Source organism: Sus scrofa, chromosome 8, assembly GCF_054392235.1.
Source record: "Sus scrofa isolate SSC_HxYL_T2T_F1_AM1 chromosome 8, Sscrofa_HxYL_maternal_Yorkshire_Landrace_v2.0, whole genome shotgun sequence".
Taxonomy (NCBI): domain Eukaryota; kingdom Metazoa; phylum Chordata; class Mammalia; order Artiodactyla; family Suidae; genus Sus; species Sus scrofa.
The window spans coordinates 40,493,825-40,516,017 of NC_139390.1; the positions used below are offsets into that span (position 1 = coordinate 40,493,825).

General features: G+C 43.6%; 1 protein-coding gene across 1 annotated transcript in view; it reads right to left on the minus strand.

Annotated features, from left to right (window-relative positions):
• The window catches only part of LOC146400438 (uncharacterized), a 73,610-nt gene extending 55,798 nt beyond the window's left edge, over positions 1-17,812 (minus strand). The window contains exons 1-3 of the mRNA XM_084971118.1: positions 17,707-17,812; positions 4,681-4,787; positions 2,281-2,362 (exon numbers count right to left, since the gene is read on the minus strand). Coding sequence (XP_084827244.1) covers positions 2,281-2,362; positions 4,681-4,787; positions 17,707-17,776 — 259 coding nt within the window. The 5' untranslated portion in view covers positions 17,777-17,812. The remainder of the gene's footprint in view (positions 1-2,280; positions 2,363-4,680; positions 4,788-17,706) is intronic.
• Positions 17,813-22,193: the final 4,381 nt, after the last annotated feature.

Here is a 22,193-nt window from a genome sequence, read left to right on the forward strand (position 1 = left end):
TCTCCCAAAGCAACAGAAATAAAAGCAAAAAGAAACCAATGGGACCTAGTCAAATTAACAAGCTCTTGCACAGCAAAGAAAACCAAAAAGAAAACAAAAAGACAACTTACAGAATGGGAGAAAATACTTTCAAGTGATGCAATGGACAAGGGCTTAATCTCTAAAATATACAAGCAACTTATACAACTCAACAGTAAAAAAGCCAACAGCCCGTTTGAAAAATGGGTAAAGAGCTGATTAGACATTTCTCCAAGGAAGATATACAGATGGCCAACAAGCACATGAAAAAATGCTCAACATCCCTGATTATTAGAGAAATGCAAATCAAAACTACCATGAGGTACTACTTCACACCAGCCAGAATGGCTATCATTACTAAGTCCACAAATAACAAGTGCTGGAGGGGTTGTGGAGAAAAGGGAACCCTCCTGCACTGTTGGTGGGAATATAAACTGGTACAACTGCTATGGAGAACAGTATGGAGGTACCTTAGAAAACTATACAGTTTAGTATGACCATATGACCCAGCAACCCCACTCTTGGGCATATATCCAGACAAAACTTTCCTTAAAAAAGACGCATGTTGATGGCAGCACTATTCATAATAGTCAAGACATGGAAACAACCCAAATGTCCATCAACAGATGATTGGTTTAGGAAGATGTGGTATACATACACAATGGAATACTACTCAGCCATAAAAAAGAATGACATAATGCCATTTGCAGCAACATGGATGGAACTAAAGACTCTCATCCTGAGTGAAGTAAGTCAGAAAGAGAAAGACCATTACCATATGATATCACTTATATCTGTAATCTAATATATGGCACAAATGAACCTTTTCACATAAAAGAAAATCATAAACTTGGAAAATAGACTTGTGGTTGCCAAGGGGAAGGGGGGAGGGAATGGGATGGATTGGGAACTTGGGGTTAATAGATGCAGACTATTGCCTTTGGAATGGATTCGAAATGAGATCCTGCTGTGTAGCATTGGGAACTATGTCTAGTCACTTATGATGGAGTATGATAATGTGAGAAAAAAGAATGTATACATGTACGTATAACTGGGTCACCATACTGTACAGTAGAAAAAAAAAAGTATTGGGGAAATTACAATTTAAAAAAATAAATTAATAAAAAAATAACAATTAAAAAATAAAAAATAAATAAAATAAATTAGCATTCTATGGGATGACAGACATAAAAAAAAGAAAGAAATAGAACAAGAAGTTTATTATGTTCCAGAACCTACTCTCCCAATGATACACACAAACAAGTCACATACCTATACACACAAACACCCACTGAGTGCATACAATACACCAGAAAGACACACAGTGTTGTGTTTAGTAAAGCATAGACTCTATTGCTTATCAAATGTTTGACTTGGGAGGAGTTATTGTTTTTCTTTTTTCCTTGTCTTTAATGGGAATAATCGTATTCCTTACCTTCGAGGGTTATCAGGAGGATAAATTTGTTAATAGATATAAAGCAATAGGTAGAGTCCCTGCCTGGCTCATAGTAAAAGCTATCTAGGGGTTTGTTGGTTTCGCCATTAGTATTAATATTAGTATCAGTATTATGTGACCTGGGGCAGGTTGCCTTGCACCTCTGTGCTTCAGACTGACTCTCTGTAAACTGGGACTGGTACACCTATTTCACAGTGTGACGTTTAGGTAAAAGCAATACATACAGGAGTTCCCATTGTGGCTCATGGTTAACGAACCCAACTAGGATCCATGAGGACACGAGTTTGATTCCTGGCCTCACTCAGTGGGTTAGGGATCCAGCATTGCCATGAGCTGTGGTGTAGGTTGCAGACACAGCTTGGATGTGGAATTGCTGTGGCTGTGGTCGCAGCTGGCAGCTATAGCTCCAATTAGACCCCTAGCCTGGGAACCTCCATATGCCGCAGGTGTGGCCCTAAAAAAGACAAACAAAACAAACAAACAACAAAAAAAAAACAACCACACACAGAGCATCAGCATGTTGCAAACCAACAAGCTTGGCTATCATCAAAGGGGAAAGATCTTTGCTGTACAGCTCCTGCCCCATTCATGGGCCCTGACCATGGAGACGGAACCGAGACCCCATCGGGGAGACAGCCCTGCTGCTGATTCCTTTCCAGTGAGTGTAATCTCATGCTACTCTAGAATATTCAGTCACCACAAGAACCCCTTTGGTGGCTCCCCATCTACAGTTTTAGGGTTTGATCTAAGACAATGGGCAACACTACTGTGCTTTTGATAGTGAAAGAGAAAAGGCAATTTCTCACCGTTTAAATGATGGTCAACTCTTCTATTTTCCTGCTTCATGCTTCCTGTTCCAATCCATAGAGGCTTGTTGGAAATTTTAGCCTTAAAAATGACCAATAAATATTGCCTAAGTCACAGGCCTCGAGAACCGGGGAGAAGTTAACCATATGATAGCAATTAAGGTGGTGCCTGAGCTAAGGCTGAAAATGTGAAAGGCTGAGAGTGGATTCCCAGCAGTCTTGTCTTAAATAATTTCTGGTGGAACTTTATCACTTTGCCTTCCTTCTGATGGCAAGTTACCCCTAAATCTTGAAACAAGAAACAGGATCTTGTTTTAAGTTCTCTTAGGTTCTGAAAGCAGGTAAAATAGTAGTTGGATAAAATGTGACACTTTAGAAAGTTGTGCCCTGGCCAACATTATTTCCTTATGGAGTTTTTTTGCTTGTTTGTTTTTGTTTTGTTTTGGTTTGGTTTTTCTGTTTTTTAACTTAAACATGTATTTATTAGTTATAATACGAGGCAGTACATTGGACTCTCAGTATTGGAAATGGGGATGTTGGGTATAGAGTTTTGCTTTATTCTTGCCCAACAGGTTTATTGAGGTATAACTGACATTTAATAAACTATACACATTTAATGTGTCAACTTTGATAGGTTCTGAAACCATCACTACAATCAAGAAAAAGAACATGGAAACCATCCCCAGAAATTCCTAGAGTTCGGAGGTCTCTTTCCCCTTCCTCTAAAGTGAGTCTGATTTTTCTTTTTTTTTTTTTTTTTTTTACTTCGAGGGGTGTTTAAAGAACCTCCTATCCAGTGCCTTCACCCTGTGGGTTAATAAGAACAGCTTTTTTTTTTTGCTTTTTAGGGCTGCACCCCTGGCATTATGGAGGTTCCCAGGCCAGGGGTCCAAGGGGACAGCTGCCAGCCACAGCCACAGCCACACCAGATCCAAGCCACGTCTGCGACCCACACCACAACTCACAGCAATTCCAGATCCACAATCCACTGAACAAGTCCAGGGATCAAACCCTCAAACCCATGGTTCCCAGTCGGATTCATTTCTGCTGGGCCACGACAGGAACTCTGGGTCTGATTTTTCTAAGGTGAAGAAAAGCACAGAGCTCCCACTGTGGTGTTGTGGGTTAAGGACCCAGTGTTGCTATGCTGTGGTTTAAGTCACAGCTGGGGCTCGGATTCCATTCTCCCCCCAAGAATTTCCATCTGCCTCAGAAGCAACCAAAAAAGAAAAAAAAAAAAAAAAAAAAAGGAAAAGGAAAAGGAAAGCACCATCTATTTATTTATAATCCAAAGCCAAGATTTTTTTTTCCTTTTTTTGTCTTTCTAGGGCTGTACCTGCGGCATATAGAGGTTCCCAGTCTAGGGGTCTGATTGGAGCTGTGGTCGCCAGCCTACACCAGAGCTATAGCAACACAGGATCCGAACTGCATCTGCAACCTACACCACAGCTCACGGCAACGCCAGATCCTTAACCCACTGAGCAAATCCAGGGATCAAACCTGCATCCTCATGGTTCCTAGTCAGATTCGTTAACCACTGAGCCATGACGGGAACTCCAAAGCCAAGATTTTTAATATAGCCAGGGAACTTAGGCAGAGAAGCTGGGAGCGGAGTGACAACTCCGTTATAAAACTGACTTTCAGAACTGTAAGAGGTACTAATGACCCCGTTACACAGACATGCCGCTTTCCTAGCTGCAGGTCTGCTTACTCTGAAAAAGGCTTTGGGGGCACAAGTGTCCTTCAGGGATTTCTAAACACGCCATAAACTAGACTCATCCAACCCAATGGGGCTCTCTGAGGTCTTATTATAAACAAATGGGTAGAAAGTATTGACTCTCTGTGACCTTTTTGGGGTCACTTAGAAAGACACCAGTGACATGGATGGTCATGTGAAGACATAGCCCCTTGATTTCAGAAGCAGATTTCAACCCAATAGACCCAGGCTTTTCAGATAAAGGATAAAGCTTAAGACATATTCCGAGAAACCAAACTAAAAGAGTTTTTAAAAAAAAAAAAAGGAGTTCCCGTTGTGGCTCAGTCATTAATAAACCCAACTAGTTTCCAGAGGATGTGGGTTCGATCCCTAGCCTTCTCAGTGGGTTAAGGATCCAGGGCTGCCATGAGCTGTGGTGTAGGTCCCAGACACAGCTTGGATCTGGTGTTGCTGTGGCTGCGGTGTAGGCTGGCAGCTACAGCTCCAATTCTACCCCTAGCCTCGGAACCTCCATATGCCATGGGTGTTGGCCCTACAAAGACAAAAAAAAAAAAAAAAAAGATAAGACCAAAGGAAACATTCATCCTCCTCTGAGTCACCATAGCTTCTGAGCTGAGAGATTCCTTGTGAAAGGCTGAAGAATTATGAAATGTTTTGGCGGGACAGGAGGAAGGCATGTTTACCAGATTGTCTTGCAATGTGTCGTGCAGGAAATTATCCATCAGGTGGGAGAGGATAAGCCTGCAATTCTGTCCAGATGAGGCACGGGCCGAGCAAGGAAGGGTCTGTGCTGAAAAGTGAAACAAAACCAAATGAAATCCAACGAGACAAGAGGAGGTTAGAGCGAGGGGTTGGGAAGGAAATGAGCACTGGAAAACAGGTCAGCTCTGTACACTCCTGGACCTTAGAAAGATTGCTGTTATTCCATCTCAGAGCTCTGATTCACATCTCTTAAATTCCTTAGAAGTCCAGGCCTAGGGGGAGGGGCAAAGGGAACATCTATTGTTCCCGGGGGTGGGGGGGGTGCATATTGTAAGCAATTGTTGAAATGGATTCAATATGACCGAATCTAAATAAACACACTGCTTTATCAGTTAGAGATGAAAGGGTCTGGCCAGTTCTGAGCCTCTTTCCCTGAAAAGCACAGAGAGTCCAAAAGGGAATCTTATCAGGGGGTTTTAGAATCCAGAAGGTGATATGAAGTAGCAGTCTCATTGAAACAAAGATAGGATCTGGGGACAAATTGAGTGGATTTGAATTCCCCTTTGCCTTTCCTTCCCTTTTTCTTTTTCTCTTGTAAAAGTTGATAAATATCTGGGTGCAATGACAGTAGAGAATTCAAGAAATACTATATTTCAAAACTAAAAGGAGGGAGTTCCCATCGTGGCTCAGTGGTTAACGAATCCGACTAGGAACCACGAGTTTTCGGGTTCGATCCCTGGCCTCACTCAGTGGGTTAAGGGTCCGGCGTTGCTGTGAGCTGTGGTGTAGGTCACAGATGTGGCTCGGATCCTGCATTGCTGTGGCTCTGGTGCAGGCCAGAGGCTACAGCTCCGATTAGATCCCTAGCCTGGGAACCTCTATATGCCTCGGGACTGGCCCTAGAAAAGACAAAAAAATAAATAAATAAAAAATAAAAATAAAAATAAAGGGAAAACCTGTCTCGGAGTCCTCCATGAAAAGTCCCCTTTTTCCTCCTTCATGTTGGCATAGTGGGCAAGCCTTCACTAAGCCTCAGAATCACTTGCCTGGGCATGAAGAGCAAAGAAAGACAAATATCATATCAGATCACTTAGATGTGGACTCTAATAAAAATGATATAAAAGAACTTGCTTATGAAACAGAAACAAACTCACAGATTTTGAAATCAAACTTATGGTGACCATAGGGGAAACCTTTTGGGGAGGGGCATAAGTTAGGAGAGTGGGATTAATTAACCCATGCACACTACTATATACAAACTAGATGACTAACTAGGACCTACTGTATGGCACACGGAAGTCTACTCAATGTTCTGTAATAACCTATGTGGGAAAAAAGAATGGATCTGTATATGTATAACTGAGTCACTTTGCTGTACACCCGAAATGAATATAACATGTTAAGTCAACTATACTCCAATAAAACAAAAAAAGAAAGAAAGCCTCTTGTGTGGTCCAAGCTCACTTATCATTGCCTTGGGGTCTCTCCCAACCCCAGGGGAGCTGGGCACGGAAACGCATCATGAAATCAGGAGCCTCTCTGAGCAGGGCAGATGAGTATTTCAGTCCTGTCTTCCTAAGAGATTTGCAGGAACAGCCTAGAAAGAAGGCAGAAGTATCTGTCCCTCTCTGAGCAGGAAGGAGGATGCCTAAAGAAAAGACTCTGTTTGGGAGTTCCCGTCATGGCTCAGTGGTTAACGAATCTGACTAGGAACCATGAGGTTGTGGGTTTGATCCCTGGCCTTGCCCAGTGGTTTGAGGATCTGGTGTTGCCCTGAGCTTGGGCGTAGGCTGCAGATGCGGCTCAGATCCTGCATTGCTGTGGCTCTGGTATGGGCCAGCAGCTACAACTCCGATTGGACCCCTAGCCTGGGAACCTCCATATGCCGCGGGAGTGGCCCAAGAAATGGCAAAAAAAAAAAAAAAAAAAAGAAGGGACCCTGTTCAACTGAGCTGTTCACCATTCCTTAGTCTTTTCTTTCTTTTTTCAGGTTACAATTTTCATTTGTGTTCATTTAAGATAAATGAGGTACTGCCTCACAACTAGTCAGAATGGCCATCATTAACTAGGCAACAAATAACAAATGGAGAGGGTGTGGAGAAAAGGGAACCCTCATGCACTGTTGGTGGGCATGTAAATTGGTACAACTGCTATGGAAAACAGAATGGAGGTTCCTCAGAAAACTAAACATAGAACTACCATATGACCCAGCAATCCCACTCCTGGGCATATATCCAGACAAAACTTTCAGTGAAAAAGATACATGCACTCCATGTTCATCACAGCACTATTTACAGTAGCCAAGACATGGAAACAACCTAAATGTCCATCAACAGATGACTGGATTAAGAAGATGTGGTGTATATATATACAATGGAATACTACTCAGCCATAAAAAAGAACAAAATAATGCCATTTGCAGCAACATGGATGGAACTAGAGACTCATACTAAGTGAAGTAAGTCAGAAAGAGAAAGACAAATACCAAATAATAGCACTTAATATCCAGAATCTAATATATAGCACAAATAAAACTTTCCACCTTCCTCCAAAGGAAACTCATGGACTTGGAGGACAGACTTGTGGTTGCTAAGGGGGAGGAGGTGGGAGTGGGATGGACTGGGAATCTGGGGTTAATAAATTCAAACTATTGCCTTTGGAATGGATAAGCAATGAGATCCTGCTATATAGCACTGGGAATTATATCTAGTCACTTATGATGGAGGATAATGTGAGAAAAAAATATATATATGTATGTGTGACTGAGTCACTTTGCTGTATTGTAGAAAATTGACAGAACACTGTAAACCAACTATAATGGAAAAAAATTAAAATCATTTTAAAAAAAAGAAGATGTGGTACATAATCAACGGAATACTACTGAGCCATAAAAAATAAACTAATGCCATTTGGAGCAACATGGATGGAACTAGAGATGCTCATACTAAGTGAAGCAAGCCATAAACAAAAAGACCAATACCATATGATATCACTTATTTGTGGAATCTAAAGTATGGCACAGCTGATCCTATCTACAAAACAAAACAGATCACAGCCAAGGAGAGCAGACTTGTGGTTTCCAGGGTGGGAGGGGGGAGAGAGGGGAATGGATGAGCAGTTTGGGGATTTTAGAAGCAAACTCTTATATTTGGGCCCTTCTGTACAGCACAGGGAGCTGTGTGTGTCTGGATCACTTTGCCGAACAAAAGAAATATAAGAAATGTTGTAAATCAAGTATAGTTTAATAAAAAAAAAATTTTTAAGATAAATGAGAAAGTACAAATGGGCCAAAGAGACGAAAACCACTGTTTCACCTTTTCTTAAATAGACTTCTGAAGCTTTCTGTAGAAAACCAAATGCAAGATAACACTAACTTCTTTTTCCATAATTTACTTGTTTCTCCCACTTAACAACACATGCAACGAACATATCATCATCATCTGTGTAACTAATTCTCCTGCATTGGACAGCCTGATTGTTTTCAGTATTTTGTTATTATGAACAACCTGTTGCCCTAAATCTTTGCAAATTCGTTATTTCCTTGGGATAAGTCCCTAGAGGTTTGAAGTCAAAACTGTGCCTATTTTGAGGCTTCTTTGAAGGACTGTGTCCAAACTGCAACCTTCCCAGCATCTACCTTCCACATCACCCCCACCTACTCTGCCCATGGCTAACTCTGGGTAGCATCACTCTTTTCTTCTGTTAATCTTACTGTTAATCTTATTGTGTAAAAGTGTTTTTTTAATTTTCATTTTTTTAAATTACTAGTAAAATGAATTATTTTTCATATCTGTATTGTCCATTTGTTTTTCTTTCATTAACTCACTATTCATGCCCTTACCCCATTTTTGTGTGTGTGTGGTATCTTTGGTTTTGGTATCAGGGTGATGGTGGCCTCGTAGAATGAATTTTGTAGCATTCCTTCCTCTGCAATTTTTTGGAATAGTTTCTGAAGGATAGGTAATAGCTCTTCTCTAAATGTTTGGTAGAATTTGCCCTATGATGCCATCTGGTCCTGGACTTTTGTTTGTCGGAAGTTTTTTAATCATAGTTTCAATTTCAGTACTTAGATTTGTCCGTTTGTCTTGTCCATTTCATCCTGGTTTAGTCTTGGAAGATTGGTCCATTTCTTCTAGGTTGTCCATTTTATTGGCATATAGTTGCCTGTAGTTGTCTCTTATGAGCCTTTGTACTTCTTTTTTTTTTTTTTCCCACCGTACAGCAAGGGGATCAAGTTATTCTTACATGTATACATTGCAATTACATTATTTTCCCCACCCTTTGTTCTGTTGCAACATGAGTATCTAGACATAGTTCTCAATGCTACTCAGCAGGATCTCCTTGTAAATCTATTCTAAGTTGTGTCTGATAAGCCCAAGCTCCCAATCCCTCCCACTCAAGCAGTCACAAGTCTTTTCTCCAAGTCCATGATTTTCTTTTCTGAGGAGATGTTCATTTGTGCTGGATATTAGATTCCAGTTATAAGTGATATCATATGGTATTTGTCTTTGTCTTTCTGGCTCATTTCACTCAGGATGAGAGTCTCTAGTTCCATCCATGTTGCTGCAAATGGCATTATGTCGTTCTTTTTTATGGCTAAGTAGTATTCCATTGTGTATATATACCACCTCTTCCGAATCCAATCATCTGTCGATGGACATTTGGGTTGTTTCCATGTCCTGGCTATTGTGAATAGTGCTGCAGTGAACATGCGGGTGCATGTGTCTCTTTTAAGTAAAGTTTTGTCCAGATATACGCCCAAGAGTGGGATTGCGGGGTCATATGGAAGTTCTATGTATAGATTTCTAAGGTATCTCCAAACTGTTCTCCATAGTGGCTGTACCAGTTTACATTCCCACCAACAGTGTAGGAGGGCTCCCTTTTCTCCACAACCCCTCCAGCACTTGTTATTTGTGGACTTATTAATGATGGCCATTCTGACTGGTGTGAGGTGGTATCTCATGGTAGTTTTGATTTGCATTTCTCTTATAATCAGCGATGTTGAGCATTTTTTCATGTGTTTGTTGGCCATCTATATATCTTCCTTGGAGAAATGTCTATTCAGGTCTTTTGCCCATTTTTCCATTGATTGATTGGCTTTTTTGCTGTTGGGTTGTATAAGTTGTTTATATATTCTAGAGATTAAGCCCTTGTTGGTTGCATCATTTGAAACTATTTTCTCCCATTCTGAAAGTTGTCTTTTTGTTTTCTTTTTGGTTTCCTTTGCTGTGCAAAAGCTTTTCAGTTTGATTAGGTCCCATGGGTTTATTTTTGCTCTAATTTCTGTTGCCTTGGGAGACTGACCTGAGAGCCTTTGTATTTCTTTGATGTCTGTTGTAACTTCTCCTTTTCCATCTCTAATTTTATTGATTTGAGTCCCCTCTCTTTCCTTACCCCATTTTCCTATTGTGGTATGATATTCAGCCTTTTCTTCATGAAACCCTTAAGACGTAAAAGATAATCTTTATCATCTTGTAGTATGTTACATATTTCTTTAAAGTTTTTCATTGGCCCTTTAACTTTAGTAGTGTTTTGTCGTATAGTTAAGCTTTTTTTCAGATCTTTAAAAAAAAAAAAAAAAAAAAAGGTTTCTGCCTTGGAATCATACTTAAAAGTTCTCCATTTTTCTCTGCTCTTTGAGCAGAGATGGTGGCTTTTAGACAATGCCTCATTAAACCTCCATGGCTATTCTTTACGCATTTTTAAACAAACAAACAAAAAAAAACCCAGAAGCAATGAATAGAAGCAGTGAGACTTAAATTACAGTGGAATAAAATCTTATATGTTTTTGCTTACTAGATTTGCCTTGCTTTTGCTAATTTATCACAGAGCATAGAAAGTCCAGTAAAGCCCCTCAATAGACAATGATGCCCAAAGGCATGCTGCTTCTTCACTTGAATGATTCAGTGTTTCCTAGAGCCTTACTCAGGACCCAAAAGTAATCAACCCATGGGGGGAGGGGGCGGGGAAAGGTGGGGGAGTCCTCTACTCGGTATCACCATCTCAAAGCTGCAGAAACAATGGGCTTCTCTGAATTCCATGGGGGCACATGAGCTTTGCACATGGGAAATTCATTTTACCTAAAGGGGATTATTTTCTACAACAGGGTAAGAGCCAGCAGGAAAACCTCACAAATATTATCTAGAAATTCACTCTGTTATTTCACACAAGTCTCAACATCTAGAGTACATCTCAGTTTTGTGCCCATTCTCTTTTTTAGGTTTGATGGAACTTTGGTTTTCTTTAAGGATTCTTACTGCACCCGCTCTCCAGATATATAATCTGAGTATGGATTGCTCCCAGAGACTATAGATTTAGGAGATGTAGCCAGTCAGAGCACTTCATTCCCCTCGGCTACAGTGATTGGCTCAGGTATGGGCACATGACACAAGCTAGACCAATAAAATTCAATTCCAATATTTTCATTGATAGTTTTAGGAAAGGCTTCTCACTAGGGAGGCTGGGTGTTGGTCCCCTCTTGCTGGATCATGGGAGAAACCTGTCTGAATGAAACTTGCTCAGAGGAAAGTGGAAATAGAAAGTGGCTGAGTGCTGACTACCACAATAAGCCCCTAGATTGACCCATGACTGAAATTGGTATCCCTCTAACCTGTTTCCTGAGCCATTAAACTCTTTTTTTTGCTTAAGTCCATGTGAGATGAGATTTTTGTCATCTGAGCACTTCTGAAAATGCCAACTTCTTAATAGCTCTAGACACCTTGGCAATAAAGCCAAGTGTAAAAGAAAATTATCTGGGAGTCTGGGTTGTAGTCCTACTTCCACTAACTACTTTCAAATCCTTGGGCTAGTGGCTTTATCTGCATGGGCTCACTTTTCTCATTTAAAAGAGGTTGTTGGAAGAAACTCTAAATGTCTCTTCTAGGGCCATAAGTCTTGGCTCTGTGATAACATTGTGTCAACACTTCAAGTTAATCTGAAGTTCTGTCTCCAACTGCCACCTCCACATCCAGTGACAAATGACACTGATTTATTTTAAAAGTTGAAAACCATGCTATAAGTACCACATATGCTTTAAGGGACTAGCAGATAGACCAAGACTATCTCTAAAACATTGTTAGGATGTAGATTCCTCCAGAACTGCGTTAATGAAGGGAGTAATATACTAATACGCTATCGTAACGACTGTATAGATTGGTAATAAATATTTTGCTTTTAAAAGGTCTACTGCTCCAGTCTTGCTGAGCTAAAGTAAACTAAGATCCCAGTATGTTAACAGATGACACAAGTGCTCAGAAGTGATGCTCTCTGCTCCAAGTAGAAAAACCGAGAAAACTAGAAGAGAATCCTAAATCACCTTAGTCATATCTCCACGGTTTACTTTGGTGAATTAGCAACGCTCAGAACTTCAGGCACAGTCGTGGAGTGATCTTTCAGAAAAACAAATGGAATCTTCTGTATTCCAAGCTTCCAGTGGTTCCCCAGTGCCTTCAGGACTAAGTTCAAAACTTTGGTGTGGGAGTTCCTTTCATGGCTCAGCGGTTAACAAACCTGACTAGGATCCGTGAGGATGCAGGTTTGATCCCTGGCCTCGCTCAGTGGGTTAAGGATCTGGCATTGCCATGAGTTGTGGTGTAGGTCGCAGACACAGCTCAGATGCCCGAGTTGCTGTAGGTGTGGTGTAGGCCAGCGGCTACAGGTCTGATTTGACCTCTAGCCTGGGACCTTCCATATGCAGCAGGAGTGGCTGTAAAATAGCAAAAACAAACAAAACAAAACAAAAAACCTTGGTGTGCTATATAAGCCCTTTGTAGTGTGATCCTTGCTTTTCACTCCATGTTGCAGCAACATCACCTGCCATTCCTCTTTAGGTACCTAACCTAAATACATTAATGCATGTAAAACACTTGGCATGCTTCCTGGCATTTAGTAAATGCTTATAAATGTTGGCTATCAGAGTTCCTGTGGTGGGGCAGCAGAAATGAACCCAACTAGTATTCCTGAGGATGTGGGTTTGATCCCTGGCCTTGCTCAATGGGTCAAGGATCCGACATAGCCATGAACTGTGATGTAGGTGGCAAATGGGGCTTGGATCCCGCATTGCTGTGGCTGTGGAACTTCCATATGCCACAGGTGAGGCCCTAAAAAGCAAATAAAGCTAAACAAATAAATAAATAAATATTGTCTGTCATTATTGCACATTAGTGAAACTCACATTTTCCTGAAGATGCATCATGGTCCTGAGCCTGCTTGCCCTGAGTCCAACCTCACCCTCCCTTTGCTCTGTTTTTATCCACCATGGCTGACCCCTGCAGGCTGCAGTGCTTCTCATAGCCAGCTGGTTAGGTTAGGCCAGTGGGAGGCTCTAGTGAAATAGTGGAGGATAGGAAAAAGGGAGAAGCCATGGTACTTCTCTCATTGCTGCCTCAGTGGCTTCTGCAGCAGGGACTATGTCTTTTCTGTAGTTCCAGTTCCTATCAAAGAGGCCCACAGTGGTTTCAGCTTCCAGTCCCTTCATTTCCCCTCTAGCAGAGGTGATGGTGGCTTCCTGCTGATGCCATTTTCTGTACTGCACATGCAATCCCATGATGATGCACTCTCAGCATCTCTCTCTACTATGCAGCCAAGCCCCTGCCTTGCATTCCCTCTGCTGCAAATACGTGAAGAGGTGTCTGTTTTCCTGGAGGGACCCAGACTGATTCCCATCACCTACCCTCGCACCACAGGCCTTTGCTTATTTTTACCTTCGCCTCCTCATCCCCCAGCCAACTCTTCCTTTTAAGCCTTTGTTCTACTATCACCTCCTCTTTGATACTTTCCCAGTTTTCTATCCACGTCTTCCTGAAAATGAACTGGATTTCGCACTTCTATCACATCTCTCTCATAAGAAGTGGTTTATTCTTGGAAACCACTACAGACTTAATTTCTTTTTTGTTGCCTTTTTTTGCCTTTTTTTGTATTTTCTAGGGCCACACTTGTGGCATATGGAGATTCCCAGCCTAGGGGTCTAATCAGAGCTGTAGCCGCTGGCCACAGCCACTGCCACAGCAATGCAGGATCCAAGCCGTGTCTGCGACCTACACCACAACTCAAGGCAACACCAGATCCTTAACCCACTGAGCGAGGCCAGGGATTGAATCCATGTCCTCATGAATACTCATTGGGTTCTTTACCATTGAGACACTGTGGGAACTCCTGTCATTCCAAATTTTGTTGAACACGTTTAGAATTTGATTTTTTCTTTTTGCAATTTTGGATAAAGAAAAACTTGATCTATCACACTTTCTCTTTTGATCAGAGAGGAATCCACATACCTTCCAGGCTCAATTTAATTCATCTTCAGCCTGCTCCTTTTCTTCTCTGTGAAGTTTTATCCGTTAGAACCTGGCCCAGTGGCAAGCATCTTCATGAGCCAGTTTTCTACCAAGTGCAGATGGGAGTCTCCCGGCCCGGGGGACCACATCTATGATCTCTTTTGATCATCCAGGATGTTTCTTTGTTGTTGTCAGAATCCATACTATTAGCCCTGTCTTCTGCTGCTTGGAATGAAAAGTTATGGGACGAGGAGGACCTATCAACAGGAGTGAATGATTGATGAAATGGAGTTTTAGCATTTTAACTTCTGAGCATCGTGCAGGGTTGGATGGCTAAGAAATGATAGCATTTCTGAAGAGTGGGATGAAAGCCATATTGAAACACAGATGTTAGTCTGGTTCTCACTTGCTCTTCACTAGCGGCTGCAAACTCCGAAGCAGGCTGGCTTCAGGCAGAAGCAGGCAGTGCTGGGATCTGACTCTGTCTTCCAGGTCTGCTTTATGTCCTTCAGCCACTTCGTCCCTTCACTAAATCCTTTCTCTTGGTGGCCATCACCACCATCTCCTCCTCTCTTAACAGAGGGAGAGAGGACAGGAATCTCCTTTCTCTCTTAGCTGCATCCCAAAGCCTCCTTTAGGCAGATGGGTATTCTAAGCAGAAAACTGCTTCCTCTAGCAGGAGTTGGCAAATCATGGCCCTTGGGCCAAATCCAGTCTCCGTAGTCCTCTCAACTTCCAAATTAAAAAAGCCAAAAAGATGAATCTGTGAGAGACCACGTGTAGCCAACAAAGCCTAGCATATTTACTCTCTGGCCCTCAACAGTTTGCTGACCCCTCTAGATTCCAGAGGAGCAAAGCCTTTAGCTGTGGAATTGCAGGCATGAATAAGGGACGGAGGAATTTTGTGGTGTGAGTCTTGGGCCAGTTCTGTTTAAAACAAACAAACAAACAAAAGAGATGCAAAGAGAAGTCTCTGAAAGATTAGGATTGAACAACTTGTCTACCGGAAACGGATGCACTGTTGATAGACTTCTGTCCCTGGAAAAAGCTGAGTGCCTTAATTATCATGGATTCTACTGAAAAGGAAACACTAGGTGTTTCTGCTCATTGTACACACCTACTGGGCTCCAGATACTGCCCAGGCACTTTCCATGCATTTATCCCTCTTAATTCTCACAACAACTCTAAGAGGAAGGTGAAGTTACTAGCCCCAGGTTGTGGCTGAGTAAAACAAATCTTGCATCAAATTGGTCCAGGATACACCACAGGTTGGAGGAAGCACCTGGACTCAAATTTCACGACTGACACCTGCACGTAGCTACACACCTATGTTGCTTTCCATTTCTTTCTTTTCTTTTCTTTTTTTTTTTTTTTTTTTTTTTTTTTTTTTTTTTTTTTTTTTTTTTTTTTTTGGTCTTTTTAGGGCTGCACCTAAGACACATGAAAGTTCCCAGGCTAGGAGTCAAATCAGTCCTGCAGCTGCCAGTCTATACCACAGCCACAGCCAGAGCAATGAGGGATCCGAGCCGCCTCTGCAATCTACACCACAGCTCATGGCAATGCTGGATCCTTAACCCACTGAGTGAGGCCAGCGATTTAAACCACATCCTCATGGATGCTAGTCAGGTTCATTACCACTGAGCCATGATGGGAACTCCACTTTCCATTTCTGACAAATGTAGTGCGACAGGTCTTCCTTCCACAGCCCGTTGGAAGGTTCTTGATTCTTGAGCGTGCTTCCCCATGCTTCTCTGCCCTTCTGTTCCCCATCCTCCGGCCCTGTCCTCTCCAGCCTACTTCCTGTCCTAACCTTGGCCCTGGCGTGGGGGAGGAGGGAGGTACAGGCAGCACGGTCATTCAGCTGTATTACGCAACCGTGTAATACATCCCAGTCCTTCAGGAAGTTGGACCAACTGGAATATGTGTTTAGATTTCTAAACTCGGAGACATTTCAGAGCAGAGAGGATCAGGCTGTGTCCTCCAGATGGGTACAAATGGTTTTACTCCTCTGTGTACGTAGGGTTGCAGCTGCCTCTGGAATACAGCTGTTTACAGAGTCTGTGCAGAGGAGTATGTGGGGAATGTCAATGTCGCGGGCCTGCTTCTTTCTCCCCCAGAAGGCAGAGCCGACTGGACTGCAACTTTCTGATATGAAATCATGCCCATTTAGTTCAAGAAGAATTTATTTTCTTTCTTCCTTTCTTCTTCCCTCTCTTTTCTTTTCTTTCTGTCTTTGTCTTTTTAGGGCCACACCCGCAGTATATGGAGTTTCCCAGGCTAGGGGTCAAATGAGAGCTGCAGCTGCTGGCTCATGCCACAGCCATAGCAACGCCAGATCTGAGCTGCATCTGTGATCTGCACTGCACCTTGCAGCAACGCTGGATCGTTAACCCACTGAACAAGGCCAGAGATCGAATCTGCATCCTTATGGATACTAGAGTTTGTTAATGCTGAACCATGATGGGAACTCCTTTTTTTAATTTTTTTAAAAAAAAAATTATTACAGTTGATTTACAATATTCTGTCATTTTCTGCTGTATAGAAAGTAAGCCAGTTATACATAGAGCCAACTTGTGTATTCTGTCACAAGTGATTGGCTATAGTTCCCTGTGGATTCGAGAAGATTGTATTAAAGAGTTGCAGAGGGTTCAAGGCTCCCACACTGCACAATGCAAGCCTGGGTGCAGGGTGCCAGTGGGTCTGTATTAGTTTACTATGGTTACCATGATGAATTACCACGAACTGGATTGCTGCGAAAAACAGAAACGTATTCTCTTATGGTTCTGGAGAGAAACATAGAAGCCCCAAATCAAGGTGTCAACAGGGCCACACTCCCTCTGGAGGCTCTAGGGAACAGTCTGTTCTCAGCCTCTTCCAGCTTCTGGTGGCTGATGGCTTTTCTTGACTCATGCCTGCATCACCCAGATCTCTGCCTCTGTTCATATCAGCTCCTCCTCTTCTGTTTGTCTTTTGTGTGTCTCTTATAAGGACACTCGTCACTGAATTTAGAACCCATTCAGATAATCCAAGGTGAGTGCCTCATCTTAAGAGCCTTAACTTAATTACAGCTGCAAAGTGTTCTTTGTCCAAATAAGGTAACATTCACAGGCTCTGGAGATTAGGATATGGACATATCCTTTTGAGGTCATCCACCATTCAGCCCACTGCAGGTGTTTACCAACGTAAGAGAGAGAAAAAAAGAGAGGCAAAGGCATGGAAGAAACCAATTGCCTACCCAGGGATTCCAACATCAGTCCAGCCAGCTCTAGCCCTACCTCATTTTTTTTTTTTTTTTTTTGGTCTTCTTGTCTTTTGTCTGTTGTTGTTGTTGTTGTTGCTATTTCTTGGGCCGCTCCCGCAGCATATGGAGGTTCCCAGGCTAGGGGTTGAATCGGAGCTGTGGCCACCGGCCTACGCCAGAGCCACAGCAACGCGGGATCTGAGCCGCGTCTGCACCCTACACCACAGCTCACGGCAACACTGGATCGTTAACCCACTGAGCAAGGGCAGGGACCGAACCCGCAACCTCATGGTTCCTAGTCAGATTCGTTAACCACTGTGCCACGACGGGAACACCCTACCTCATTTTTTTTAGTGATAGAGAAAGGTATCCATTCCAGTTTGTAATTAGTGGTGAGTATTATTAGCACAAGATTTTGGAAGGTGTTTATGTTTACCATGTAATGAGAGTTAAAAGAGAGACAGCTTGAGACTATTATACTGCTCTCTCATTACCTGAGACACTTCTGCTCCTTATCTCTTCATCCAGCCTTAGTTCAAGGCTTCCATCCTTAGATGACCACATGGTTCAATCAGGCTGCTGAAGCTCCAGCCATCACATCTACAGGCAGGAAGAAGAAGAAAGGTTAAGAAGGGTAAAGCAGCGTGTGCTTTCTGTGTTAGCTTGCTTAAAGGGCTTCATGGAGGGTACACCTGAGTGCTTCTATTTCATTGGTCAGAGCAGGAGAACCCATAGCTGCAAGGAAAGCCAAGAAAATGGTGTGTGTGTGTGTGTTTAATCTAGGCACACTGCTATATTGAATAAAACGAAGGGTCATTTACTAAGGAAGAGGGGGAGAAGGGGCACGGGGTGGGAAACTAGGGCTCTCAACCATGGGGGCCTTGTAAGTCATGCTAGTCTTAGTGCTCCTGTGGCAGAGGCAGAGAACACTGTCACCTCCTTTAACTTGTAATAATAATAAAAGTACCTAATATTTCCTGAGCACTTCCCATGCGTCCGGCACTGGGCTTGGTAGAAACCAAGGTTCATTAAACCTTACAACAACCCTTTAAGACTGGACCTACGATAGTGTTCCCATTTACAGGTGAGGCAACTGAGGCTCAGAGTGGCCAAGTCATTGGACAAGGGTCACGTGGCTGGAAAGTGGTAAAGCCGGTATTTGAACCAGATATGCCTGTGCCATAGCCCAGGCTCACAATGGCTGCCCCAGATGGTCAGGCTGCTGGGAGACCTGGAGGAGGCTGGAGGGGAGGACGTAGGTCACCCAATAGCAGTAGGACTGTGGGCACACGGCCAAGGATTGCCTTGTCCTTCTTTTTGCACCATTAACTAGATGTGCGGTATTGACTTGGCAACAATCTGTATTATATGTTACTACTCCTTTAAAAATATTAATCTTCCTACCTTCTACTTAGCCCACAGCATCCTATATTTATATATAGAATTATATATGAATTATGTAGATAGATAGATAAGATAGGTAGATGGATGGATGGATGGATGGATGGATGGATGGATGGATAGATCGATTGATCACTCGATCGATCGATAGATAGATAGATGTGCTTGACCCATTATCCCGTGTTCATCTATGTGGGAAAAGAATCTGAGAGAGAAAGGATATGTGTATGTGTATGCCTGAGTGACGTTGTTGTACAGCAGAAATTATCACAACATTGTAAATCAACTATTCTTCAATAAAACTTAAGGGGAAAAAAAAACCACTTGGGTTACTCTTTGCTGCTTGCTGCTCATTGACACGTGGGGTGGCAGGCAGACTCTGCCAGACATAGAGAACCCAGCCCATGACACCTCTGCTCCTTCTCTGGGCCCGAACATTCTCTTTTCCCACCTCCAAGCCTTTGCACCTACCAGCTCTCTTTTCTGGAATGCCTTGGTCTCTGTCTCTGTCTCCATCTCTCTCTCTTCTAAATTTAAGCTGCTTCCTCTAAGACCCCAGATCAAGTGTCCTTCTCAGACTGCCCTCACTAACAGCTCTCTCCTCTCCTGTTCCCTCCCCTGTCCCTTTCTCTCTCCTGACACCTGTCAATTCTCAGCATCTGTTTTCCATACCACACGCTCAGCTGGGAGTTGTCTTTAGGCTCACATCAGGATGTGCATATTTTAAGCCATCCATCTTTTAAATTTTTGGAGACTATGTCAGGTTCTTAACCCACTGAACCACAGTGGGAACTCCCAGTGCTGCAAGTTCTTCAACCACTAAAGACCAGTGCTGTATCTCATGCTTTTTATGTCCCAACTCCCCCAACATCCACCCCTTCATGCCCCTTTGTTCCATAGCCCATAATGCAGTCACAATCCCTTACAGCACTGGCTCCACGAGTTCCACACCCACTGAAGGGCTCTCACGCACTCTTGCAGGTTGCATCCTGTGTTCATGTGATGATCCTGTTTATTTGGCCAAGATATGGAGCAAAAGGAAAGGGAAGTGGTCCCATCAGGCAGAAACAGGTGCACCGTGTCTTGAAGGAGTATCTCCTTTGCTCCCGGGGTCCCTCACAATGCACAGCTGCTGGCAGCTATTTGCAGATGGGGCTCTCTGCCAGAGCTGAGAGAAGAACCCAGGCCTGGCTCGGCCATTAGCCTTTTAGTCAGGAAGGGCTTACACCAACAACCAGGTACTTGCATCTCCTGGGCTATATAGAATCATCGAGCTCTCTTGGATCTGATCTGGACTCAGCATCCGTGAGACCACATCCTCATTGGTGGGGAGAAGGCTGGGCCAGAGACCCCAGCTGGACATCTCTGCTCCAACTCTCTGCATCCCTGATGGCCCGGTTTCCTGAACTTGCCCAGGTGGATGAGATATCTGAGTCTCATTGTCATCTAGAAAAAGGACTCCACTCAAGAGGAATACAAGGTGCCTTAGGGAGGACCAAGCACAGCTTCCCTGCTCTTGTGATGCTGCCTGGGAGAGGCCAGGCTCTCTGCCCGTGGCAGGCTCCCCACCTCTCCCTCCATTTGCTTTGTGCCCCAGGGCTTCCAAACCAACTTTACCAACTGGTATCAGGAGGGGCAGCTCTTTGTTGTGGGTACACTGTGAACCCAAACATTCATAGTGGCATCAGCTCCATTGCCAATGGGTGCCTGCATTTGACAAATTGGGCAAATCCCAAGTCCCATTCATCAATCTTTTTTTTTTTTCTTTTTTATGTGGCATATGGAAGTTCCTGGGTCAGGGGTTGAACAGAGCTGCAGCTGCCAGTCTACGCCACAGCCACAGCAACACCAGATCCGAGCCTCATCTGCGATCTATACCACAGCTCACAGCAATGCCGGATCCTTTGAGCCTCTTTCCTGGCATGGAGACTATGTCAGATTCTTAACCCACTGAGCCACAATGGGAACTCCCTGTGTTGCAAATTCTTTAACCACACCCTCGTTGATGGACATCTGAGTTTCCGATTTAAGGATATTCCGAGTACAGCTGCTGTGAATATTCTTGTCTGAGTCTTTGATCTCCCCTCGTGTCCTTCCCCGTCACTTCTCTCCTTGACTTTCCAATCCCTTCCCTTCCCATTTCTTCACCTCGGCCTGCACAGATGGCCAGAACTCTGAGCCCATCTAACTTACAGGGAAAAAAAAAAAAGATCCGGAGTTCCTGTTGTGGTACAGTGGAAACAAATCTGACTAATAACTATGAGGTTGCAGGTTCGACCCCTGGCCTCGCTCAGTGGGTTAAGGATCCTGCATTGCTGTGGCTGTCGTGTAGGCTGGCAACTGTAGCTCCAATTAGACCCCTAGCCTCCATATGCCACAGAGGGTGGCCCCCTCTCCCCCAAAAATAAAGTCCTTCTTCCTGGAGTTCCCACTGTGGTGCAGTGGGTTAAGAAACTGACTGCAGTGGCTTGGGTAGCTGCAGAGGCGAAGGTTTGGTTCCTGGCTCCACGCAGTTGTTAAAAGATCTGGCATTGCTGACATTGCATTATGGATCCAGCTGCAGCTCAGATCAATCCCTGGCCCAGGAATTTCCATATGCCACAGGTACAGCCATTACAAAGAAAAAGTCCTTCTCCCAACCAGAGTCCACGGATTTACCACTCTTCCTGTCTCCTTCCTATGTTCCCCAGATTTCCTCCTGGAAGTACAGCCGACCCCTGTGTCTCCATGTCTGCAGCGCCCACTCAGGGCACAACATCCCTGGTGAGGGTCCTGACTTTCCTCCTTCTCCTGGTCTCTCTTCCCCTCACGTTCACACACGCAGGCACATCTCCCCTGGAGCGTGTGGGAAAATGGTACCTAGGATGCTCTTTGGTGTCCCATCTCCCGGTCCGCAGACCCAATCCCACCCTCCCAGACAGACTTCTATCAGCAACATGACCTCCCACGTTCCCTTAGCCTGGAGGACTCCCCACTCCTCCGCACCCCTGCTGTTTGTCATTTGAGCCTCTTTCATGGCATTTACTGCTGTCTGCTTTGCAGGACTGTTATTTGGGAGTACGGCCCATTACCTGCCTGGGGCTGGAGTCTCTGGGTGTATGATCTGCATCTGAGTCATCTCTGATTTGTCCCAACCCCCAGTACTGTGGCTGGCCCTGATAAGGCTTATTATTAAATGAATAATATGAGTCATTGATTATTCATTATTACTAAATTATTAAGTGGTTTATTATTAAATGACTTGCTATGTGTACCCGTATGTTATGAAGATGTGACCCCTGAAACATATCTGAAAAGTTTAAACCTTTTAAAGAACAAGATGAGGAAATCCTGTGTGTGTGTCTCTGTGTGTGTGTGTGTGTGTCTGTGTCTGTGTGTCTGTGTGTCTGTGTGATTGTCAGAGCTGTCAGGTTAGGGTGGCCTTGAGTTGGTGAGCTCATCAGTGCCTATGTGTGTGGGGGCCGTGTGGGACCACTCGGTCCAGGCAAGGGCAGACTGTTCTGGAATATTCAGGTGGTTTCAAAAATCTTTTAGCCCTGAGTCAGCCCCATAGAGGACTGGAATACTCAGAAAAGAGCAG